The sequence below is a fragment of the Carlito syrichta genome, unplaced genomic scaffold (genome assembly GCF_000164805.1).
Source record: "Carlito syrichta isolate Samal-C Ts95f unplaced genomic scaffold, Tarsius_syrichta-2.0.1 Scaffold142905, whole genome shotgun sequence".
NCBI classification, from domain to species: domain Eukaryota; kingdom Metazoa; phylum Chordata; class Mammalia; order Primates; family Tarsiidae; genus Carlito; species Carlito syrichta.
In genome coordinates this window covers 160,065-170,466 of record NW_007087001.1, presented here as the reverse complement: position 1 = coordinate 170,466, position 10,402 = coordinate 160,065, and the positions used below count along the sequence as shown (strand labels likewise).

At 52.6% G+C, this 10,402-nt stretch overlaps 1 protein-coding gene across 1 annotated transcript in view; it reads right to left on the bottom strand.

Moving 5' to 3' along the window:
• The window catches only part of TYW3 (tRNA-yW synthesizing protein 3 homolog), a 25,002-nt gene that overhangs the window by 12,734 nt on the left and 1,866 nt on the right, over positions 1-10,402 (bottom strand). The window contains exons 3-6 of the mRNA XM_021708551.1: positions 10,273-10,399; positions 5,775-5,855; positions 3,728-3,826; positions 976-1,047 (exon numbers count right to left, since the gene is read on the bottom strand). Of these exons, the coding sequence (XP_021564226.1) occupies positions 976-1,047; positions 3,728-3,826; positions 5,775-5,855; positions 10,273-10,399 (379 nt within the window). The remainder of the gene's footprint in view (positions 1-975; positions 1,048-3,727; positions 3,827-5,774; positions 5,856-10,272; positions 10,400-10,402) is intronic.

Here is a 10,402-nt window from a genome sequence, read left to right as displayed (position 1 = left end):
GGGGGGGGCTGACAGGGCTGAGAGCGGCAGGCCCAGAGGCCTGGGTGGAAGCGGCATGACAGGACCTGGAACTCGCCGAAAACGGAAGCACAGGAGAGGAGGGCGAAGGCGCGGCCTGTGGCGCTGGGGCCGCCAGATGGAGTCGGGGGCCAGTGGAGGTGGGGACACAAGCCAGGACCGGCACGCCTCGCAGGTGCCTGCTGTCATCCAGCTCTGCTCGGGAAGCAGGCTGTCTGTTAAGGACAGGAGCGTCTAGCCAGCTAGAACAGAGGGTGAGCTAGGCCAGACAGCCCGAGAGCAAACACCACACGCAAGGCCCAACAGTGGATGCCACCGGAGATGAGAACAGGGCAAGATGACGAGGGTGAGCTTGGCCAGGAAGGGACGAAAGAAAGGTCGGTCTTAGAAGGAGCCTTCAAGGCCCTCTGGGCCAGGGTCAGCCGACATTTCCGTAACAGGATAGAGAGCAAACACTTTTGGCTTTGCAAACCACGCAGCATCCATCACAACCAACTGGGTTCGCACCGCAGCCTTCGCGTCCACCAACCAGAGGGCGCAGTGGGATCCGGCCCCCGCAGGCTGGACCTGGCGTGGCTGAGACAGCCGGCCCTGAGGGACCGGGAGCTTGCTCGAGTGGGCGTAGAGGCCTCGGAGCCCCCACCTGTGACTCTCCACAACGTCATCGCGCTCATGAAGTCGAGCCTCGACTGGCTACGGCGGGGAAGCCACAGAGTCAGGAGTGAGGCTAAGAGTGCATGGAGAAGGCGGCCGACGTGAGGCCTCCGGAGCGATCTAAACTCGGGACGCGGCCCCGTAGGAAGGAGCCACCACTGATGGTTTCTGAACGAGGGCCTGGCCGGGAGACTTGGTCAGGAGACACTGAAGGCAAGCGTCTCAGGCACAGCCTAATTAGGTGACTCGACCCTCTGAATCACGTCACACTCAAAACTTGCTTTTGGCAAAAAGGTATCTTACCAGCACAATCTTTCCTCGCTTTCCCACCGTTATGCCAGAGTTCCTGAAACCAGAATCTACTGCCGCTGAATGCTGTAAGAAAATACAACTTGTCAAATTGTGATACCATCGCTAATCAGATCATCTAATACCCAATACTAGTCAGATGATCATCTGATACTACCACTAATCAGATCATAAGCTCTACAAACTGCAGAAACAGACATACCCAAAACATCTTAAGGCTTTCTGGCTAACCAATATGAGCTATGCTTAAGGGTGACTTCAATTAAACTCCTACTAGAAATACACAGTATGAACGATAGAAATGTCACGGAGAAAGAGTAAACCAGAACTCAGCAACAGAGACACCTGGCTAGTGACTGTTTCCATAAACCTGCCATTCTTGAAAACATGCTGTATACAAGTAAACAAAACAAACAAAATCTCTCTCTTAAATGACAGAAATGTCTTTTCTAAGTAAGAACAGAGATTATTTTAGTGTCCTTTCTATCCCTAAAAAAGGTCATTGAAATAATATGAGAAAAGCATTTTAGGCACAAACATCATGATCTTATCAGGGTGACTTTGTAGGTTACTTTGTTTTGTGTGTGGTCTGGTATAATGAGATGCAAAATAAGGTTAGATCAAAGTTCAGGGGTGGAACAGGCACCAGAGCCGTGAGCCACGGGGTTATTACCTGCCGTGTTTGGGGGAACAGCTCCAAGTGCCTGTGCTCCTCAGGTCTCTTTCATTGCCTTTGGCACTTTCTCCACGGGAGGATTTGATTGAGGCTCATGCCCCAAACACTAACTGTGTACTGTGTCTCTCCAGTGTTTGCCTTCAGCCCAGACTTCCCCCTACATACCTATCTGAAGTTTTCATTTAGGTGTTATGGACTGAATTGTGACCACAGGGATTCAAATTCCTATGTTGAGACACTAAACTCCAACGTGACGATGTCTGGAGACGAGGCCTCTCAGGTGATAATGAGGGTCTGGTGAGACCGTAAGGGTGGGGCCCTAATCCAACAGAACTGGTGTCCTCACAGGAAGGAGGAGAGACACCTGCGATGGACACACACAGAAGAGGCCGTGAGAGGACACAGGGAACAGGCAGGTGCTTGCAAGCCACGGAGAGGCCTCAGGAGAAACCAATTAGCTGGTATTTTGACCTTGGCCTTCCAGGCTCCAGAACTGTGAGAAAATACGTTTTTTTGAGTTGGAGTCTCACTCTGATGCCCAGGCTGGAATGCAGTGACATGCTCACGGCCACTGCATTCTTGACCGGCTGGACTCAGGAGATCCTTTGACCTCAGCCTTCCAAGTAGCTGGAACTACAGGCATGAGCCACCACGACTGGCTGATTTTTAAATTTATTTTAGCAATGAGGTCTCCAAGTTGCCCAGGCTATTCTCTTGCCTCCACCTCCCAAAGTGCCGGGATTATGGGTGTGAGCCACCACACCTGGCAAGAAAATACACTTCTGTTGTTCACACTACCCTGGCTGTGGCATTTCACCATGGCGACTCTAGCAGACACTCAGCGTCTGATGCGCTTTCTTGATCCCACCTTCACCTCTGCCCCCCCACCTGGGTACAGGACAGCAACCACGTGCCAGGGCTCTGGCCAACCCGAGGCATCTCTCTGACTCGTCCGCCCCCTCCCCCTCCCCCTCTGCTGTCCTGCAGGCACCCTTCTCAGTGTGCCGGCTCAAATGCTGACACACAGTGGCGTCTGTTCCTTCTCAGCTGCTTTGACGCCATCCCCTCGCCACAGTCCCACTCAGGTCGCCACTGACTCCTGATGGAGCTTCCACTTGCTGCTGTCCGCTCTCTACACTGGAGCACAGCACAGACCCACGAAGCACCCTCTGCTTATCCCTGGCCCTTCCGAAGGTCTGCATGCACTCAGAAAGCAGCCCAAGCCCATTGTCCTGGTCTGCACAGCTCTCACCACCCAGCCCAGCCTCCTTCTCGTGCTGTACCCTCTCTGCTCCTCTCTGCTCGCCAAACACACCAAGCTCCTTCGTGCTTGGGAAACAGCGTATGTCCTTTCCACCAGCCCAGAAGGTTCCCTCTCCCAGTTATGGGTCGAGCTCCGTCTGCTCCTTCAAGACCCAGCTTAAAGAAGCCCTCCAGAGAAGCCTGTCCTCAGGTGGGCTCCCTCCATGCTGTTCTCTATCACAGGCTGTTTCCTCCTTCCTACAAGTCCTGCTTCCCAGCCCTGAGGGAGGAACAAGCTAGTCTCCAACTCTGCTCCTCACTGCGCCCTGTGCCTGACACATCAGGACTCCGTGCATTTGTGCCGAATGAAGGCTTATAATGCAACTTAATGTTATGGATAAACACTTGAGAAGTATACAAGTGGACAGAGATGAAACACAGAATCAAGACCAAATAGATGTTTATGTGATGCTCATTTAAATGATGAAAAAAGTAAAATATTCCTTAAACAATTAAAACATGTAGCTCCATGGTATTTTTTTAATCCAAGTTTGGCAAGCAAAACAAACAGACAATTGGAGTAAAATTTATAAATAGAAAGGTTACGGAAGAAAACAGGAAGCGCGATTTGGGAGTCCTCTTCTGCTGGGAATTATTAGATACTCTTTTTACCTGATACTAAAAGGAAATACACAGGTTGCAAAAACAGACGAATAGACAGAAATCTAGTTGAACCAATCACTAACTCATGAATATTCACAGGAGGTGGACAGCCTGAAATCAAACACACCCACATACCTATCACCCTAGAATCCCAACCAACGTTACCAGAATCTGCGCGTCCCGCAGCTGCCGACACTGCACGTGAAGGACAAATGGCTCGAATTTCAGGACAACCTCGCCACGTGCCTTCTTCAGAGCCTGTGTCTAGATCGACAAAGGGCGAAGGTATCAGACACGCGGGCTCACCTGTCCCTCTGGAACCCTTTATCCCCCACAGAAGTTCAGGCTTGCTTAGAAATCTCCAGAAGCACTCAGCGTGCTTTTTCTACAGCAAATTTTCCTCTGCTTTCTTGGTTCTCTTTCACCAAAACCTTACTCATTGGCCCGTTTTCTTAAAAGGCCCAATTTCCACTTCTCCCAAAAGCCTCTGTACCCTTCTCCGCAACCATACCTTGTAAACTACTGCTCTAACTCCCTAGTACTCTCTTCACTAAGGAACGCAGTATAGAAAACCTGTAAATCTTGGAGGGCTGTTTATATTCTTTGTCATTGGAGGCTGAGACACACTTAACATGAAGGAAGAGGCTGAGCACAGCCCGACATCACCTGGGTTCCCACACCTGCGCTTATGGGGGCACTAGCGAGCCCACAAACGGCCCTGCACACCAGGAGCTCAGAGCATAGCCAGTGTGTTCCGGTTCCTTCTGCACGGAGCACACATACCCTTGCCTTGAAACTGTTGAGCTATGTGTGAGTCACCGGCCTTGTGATGTCCCCAGCTTTCTGTACTTCAGATCCCATCGGGCAAGGATTGGAGTCTTTCTACTGCAACCCCGAGTGGGTGCATGCAGTCACGCTGCCCTCGTCAGCTGTGGGATGGATCTGAGCTGTGGGCCGGACATGTTGGAAGAGCTGGATCTTGTGTGGGGTCTCTCTCCCCCGTGGGGGCCAAGGTCACACGCTTGAGCCTAGTGTCCGTGTTCCTGCTTAGTGACCTTGGGTCATGCACGGCCTCTTTCCTGGGTGGCACTGGTGCTTCTGGACCTTGGCCGCATGCGTGTTGCCGTCCATCTGCAGTGCAGCCTGACCACCGAGGGGAACATGCAGCATTGTCTGAGCTGGAATTTGCACAGACAGTGGCCATTTCTGCCTGCCCAGCGTCCCAGGCAGCATCCTCCCTCCTTCATACCGTGTGACTTTAGTAGGACTGTCACTCAGGAGACTGTCGCTGATGCCTCCTCCCCTCAGAATATCAGAAGTGCCAAGTGCCTATGTCACGTCTGATCAAGGATTTTATTCCATTCCACTCACCAAACCAATTGGTCTAAGTGGGAAGGCAACTCAGAGTCCTTCTCTGGGACTGACAAATGAATCTTAGGAAAAGGAAGTCTTTTTCTGCTGGGGCCATTGGCAGTTATCATTCCTCCCACCCAGAGAAATGAAAATGAAGACGAAAGTCACTGGCAGCAGAAGAGAACAAGGGCAAATGGCAGAGGGCTCCGGCCCCAAGGGCGGAGACGGGGCGTGCTCTGAAGACGAAGCCGAGCACCTGCGCCAGCAAGCTCTGAAGCTAGCTCCACCGGTCCTGTCCACTTTCACAAATGCTCTTTTTTGCTTAAGACAGAATTGGATCTCTAAGTTCCCTGGGAATGAAAAGTGCCTGGCAAATACAAACGTCTATGAATCCATCTCAAAGCTTTAATTTAGGAAACTAAATAACCCAGCACAGATACGGAGATTTCAAGACGCAATCCGGGCAAGCAATGTGTAATTTATTTACATCAGTAAAGCTGGTTATACAGAGATAGTGCTAATTCCTTCTCCTTCTATAATTTGTTCCAGGTTACAGGGTTATCAAATGGCAGAATTGCAATTCAAAATTCAGATCCAGTATGTGTCCAACGCTCATGAACTTTCTGCCACATCCAAGAGGATGCATTTTGTTGAGAGGAGTCATGCTTGAATACATATTCACCCCCCCCCACTTTCATCTCCTAGAAAAGCCACTATAATGAAAGCTCTCTGGGTTTTATAATCTTCAGCCATTGCAATTATGTATATAAATCACCTAGCATTTTCTATTCTTTTCACATGTATTTAAAGTAACTGTGAATTTAAAAGTTTATTTCTAAATTTATATATGAAAACTTACCACATCATCTTTTACACAAGGTTTGTGTGTAACCAGCAGCCAGCAACAGTTTTGCTTCTGAACCTCAAAACCATTTATACCCTAAAAGAACAAATAATGATTTAAGTCAATTACATAATATTTGCAAAAACAGTAAGTACAATGTATCGCATATTGTAGGTTTTCTTTAATAATCCCAAACTGTGACTTTTAAACATTACTGAAAACAATGCTTTGAGGTAAAGTTGACCTAAAACAAAAAAATGTACCCAAATAACTTGAGACAGAAAGAAAATATTTGAAAGATCAAGATACTTAATATTTTCTGAAATATGGTCGTGGTTTTGTGAGAGGAAAAGGAATTAGTACAAGCAGTATAACAGAAGCACCTGAGTTGTACCCTAGCCGGCTTATTTGGCCAGCACAAGACTCGTTTTGAAAGAATTTCAATTCCTCTTGCAGGGCGGCATTGCTCCAGTCCCACGCAAGACCCACCACTCTTTTCCGCTGCCTGTTCTGTGCACACCTTTAAATACCCCCCAGATCCCAGAGGCATCGATTTGTGACCTTCAGCGAAGCTCAAGGGCAGAGCTAAGACTGAAAGGCCGAGGTTTCAAGAAGGCAACCTTTTAACATTAACTTTCGGGTCAAATGTTTATTTGCAAAGTTTTCTTGGGTACTTTGGGTACACACAGGCCCGACCCTCAAAGACACTGGAAGGATGCGGGAAACCACACGGTCAGAGATCACTGCACAACTACAAAGTGACAGACCGTGGGCTCACGGGAAACTCTCCCATCTGGCCTTGGAACCAGGGAGCACTGGGCATGCCCCGAATAACGGCTTCGTCTTCCCCGTAAGACACTGGTGACTTGTGTGTCTGGTCCTGTGCTGGCCGCTCTAATCCCAGAGCCAGGTGTGTGGCCCATCCCCAGGAAGTTCGCAGGATCTAGTGGCACGAGTTGGGAACTAACGCTGTCACTGTCTTCACCCTATCTATCTTCCCTTTACCCAGATTTCACCGCTTCCTGTTTTGTCTCGCCGTGCCTTTTTGTAAGTTGCTCAAAATCCTTACTGGAAAGAAAGGCAGACTCAACATAATACAAGACATAGGATAAAAAATGAAAAGAGGTTCAGATACAGTCCTGAGCCCATTCAGGAGAAGTAGCCACTACTTCCAACTGGGTCGCATGCATGAGTGTGTTCAAATGGGAGGAGAGTTTTGGGAATCACATCTCAGGTAAGGGAGATGGGAAAACATTTCAGGGAGAAGAAAAAGAAAACATGAGCAAAGGTTGATACATACAAGATGAGAAGGAATAGTCAGTTCTCGCAACTAGTTAGAGATGAAGAGAAGTAGCAGAAAACAGGGTGGGAAGGCGTGCTGGAGACAGTGTTCCTTGTGGAAAAAGAGGTAAGGGGAGGTTTCAGCACAGGCGTGTGACCGAGCTGCGCTTTAGGAAGGCGGAGCCGTGAACAGAGAGGAACGGGGCTTGGAGACGGCGTGGTGAAGCGGCTTGCTGGAAAACCACCACAAAGCCCCCGAGAGAGTGGCGCTGGGAATGCGGCAGGAGCACGCGGGCCAGGGTGCCAGAGCTCCGGAGGCTGCGGGAGCAGCACAGAGACAAACAGGCCCTGGAAGAGCAGCAGAGCATCAGCCAGCAGCGACGGGAAGGACGGCCGGGGACATGGTGCTTTCCCTGCTCGGAATCCCACTCCCAGTGAAGTGGACACACAGCCAATCCCACAGGACTCAACAGCCGGGCGCCGTGCTTGATGCTTCCAGTGCGTTACCCACTTCCTCCCCAAGAGTCCCTGGACAGCAGAGACTCTTAACAGCCTCACTCACGGAACAGGAAGGAGCCGAGCTGAGGTGCCTTTCCTGAGGCCACACGGCCAACACTCCTGAGGACTGGCGTCGGGTCTGAGCAGATCACCCCAGAGCTCGAGGCCCTGGCCACTGTCCCCGGCCACGGCAGCCCTCCCTGCCCTCGCGGGACACAGTCAAGCCCCGCGGATGCCCAGAACCTTCATGCGTGAATTTCATTTTCCTTCTTCCTCACTTCAGACGGAAGGGTTGTTCTTGCCGTAGAGCTCAGCCACCCATCATCCAATTTTTTCCCCTTTCCTAATTCAGTGAAGAATTTTCATTTACAGGAAGCACTTCACGGTTTCTCTTTGGCATATCCGCGCCGCCAGCATCGACACACTTCACTGTGGGGCTGTGACTAACTAATACAAAGGTTACTTGAACAAAAGCACGGCACTACAACCAGTCAATCTGACAACCCGGACAGCTACGAAGTGACTGACGGGCAGGATGAGTGGACAGCAGGGATTCGCTGGACCAAGTGATGGCCACCTCCTGGTCGGAAGCGAGCAGGTTGGTGCAGGACTCATCACACTCCTCCCAGCCACGAGCACTTTAAGAGTTATGAATTATTCATTTCTGGAATTTCCCAGTAAATAATTCTGGACTGCGCCTGATTATGGGTGACTAGAACTGCCAATAAGGGGCACTACTTGTACAGATACCCCTCGATTTGCGGAAGGCTACATCTCGACCAATCCACAGTAAATGGAAAATAACGTAAGTCAACATGCAGTGAACACCCCAGTATGCCCATTGCAACGTTAGTGGAAAACCAAACTCTGTAAACTATCTTAAAGAGATTTCTTCCAAGCCAACATGAGTGACCGTGGCCCCGAGAAAACACAAATCCAAGAGACCTTGAATAAGTGGTCCTAAGGCGGTCAAGTTGCAGTTGGGTCTTAATACATTTTAAGACAACAGGAATTGCAGGTGAAATCACCAATCAATACATGGAAGGCATCCATCGGTCAGATGGAAAAAATGGGACATTTCAAAGTGGGGGCTTCCCAGTCTCTCTAGTTGGTAACGGGTTGAAAGTGCTAAGCTTCGTTTAAAGATTTGAAGTCAGCATGAGGGAAAGCCTGAGTTAGACAGGGGGGTCTGGCTGTCGTGATGGCATGCCACAGTCAGGTTGGAAAGTAAACCACAGCACGCCAGGTTCATTAAAAAAAGGAACGTCTGCAAGCCAGGTGTGTTGGCTCACGCCTGCCACCAGCATTCTGAGAGGCCGAGGCGAGAGGACGGCCTGAGCCCACGGGTTCCAGACCAGCCTGGGCAACATGGCAAGATCTCGTCTCCACAATAAATCAGGAAAACTAGCTGGGCATGGTGCTGCACACCTGACGTTCCAGCTACCTGGAAGGCCTGAGCCGGGCAGGCCGAGACAGCGGTGGCCGGGAGCAGTGTGCCACTGCCCTCCTGCCTGGGTGGCGAGTGAGACTCCGACTCAAAAAAATAAAAAGAAGAAAGAGGCACCTGCTGACGGAGACGTTACGCTTTGTAGGGTGAGACCCATGCCCGCCCGCGTGGCGCTGGGTCTTGTTTCTCAGCCAGTTCTTACTGCCAGTGCCACCATCTCTGCCCTAAGAGGAACGCTGGCCACCTGGGGCTTGACTCCAAAGGGGGCCGGCGGGCGGGGCGCCCAACCTCTCTTCCTGTCCACACCACCAGCATCGCTACGCTGGCACGGTGGGGCCGTGACTTATTAATACAAGGGTTACTGGGACAAAATCACAGCAATACAACCAGTCGATCTGACAACCCGGGCAGCTACGAAGTGACTGACCGGCAGGGCGCGTGGACAGCGGGGATTTGCGGGACCGGGTGATGGCCACCTCCCGGTCGGGCTTTCTGGGGTTGGCTCGGTGGGCTGGAGGCCTGGGGACTTTGTTTCCAGCTCACAGAAAGGTCGAGCCGCCCGGGATGACCCACGATGGCATTTGTCTCCAGGAAGAAATTCCAGAGCCGCGGGGCGGGCGAGGGGGAGGGGGCCCAACCCGGGATCTGGAGAGCTGCTCGGGTCGCGGCGGTCACCTGGACCCGGAGGACCAGAATCTGGCTTCCTGGAAGATCCCCGGTGACCAAGAGGGTCGACTCCTGCCAGCCCCGAGCCGATTCCGCTCCGAATCTCAATTAAGAGGCAGAGACCACCCGAGAAGGACAGACGCCGGCGGGCGGGGCGGGTGCTGCCCCGAGTGGGTCCCGGCCTCCCAGAGTTCCGGGCGGGGCGGGGTGCTGCCCCGAGTGGGTCCCGGGCTCCCAGGGTTCCGGGCGGGACGGGGTGCTGCCCCGAGTGGGTCCCGGCCTCCCAGGGTTCCGGGCGGGACGGGGTGCTGCCCCGAGTGGGTCCCCGGCTCCTAGGGTACCGGGCGGACGGGGTGCTGCCTCGGGTGGGCCTCGGGCTTCTAGGGTTCCGGGCGGGACGGGGTGCTGCCCCGAGTGGGCCCTGGGCTCCCAGAGGTCCGGGAGGGAGGGGGCAGCCCCAAGTGGGCCCGGGCTTCTAGGGCTCCGGGCAGGAGGAGGCGCTGCCCCGAGTGCGACCCGGGCTCCTAGGGTTTCGGGCCGGATGGGGCGCTGCCCCGAGTGGGCGCCGGGCTCCCAGGGTTCCATACTCGAGGCGGGCGTTGCCGGTCGCAGGGGCCTCACCCCGTCCAGCAGGACGACGCGGCCCGCGCACGAGCTGGTGGTGAAGAACTGCTCCTGCGCGTTCAGGAGCCTCACGAGCTCTGCCACCCCCTCGTCCACGCTGCCCTTCCGGCTGAGGTCCGCTCGGCTC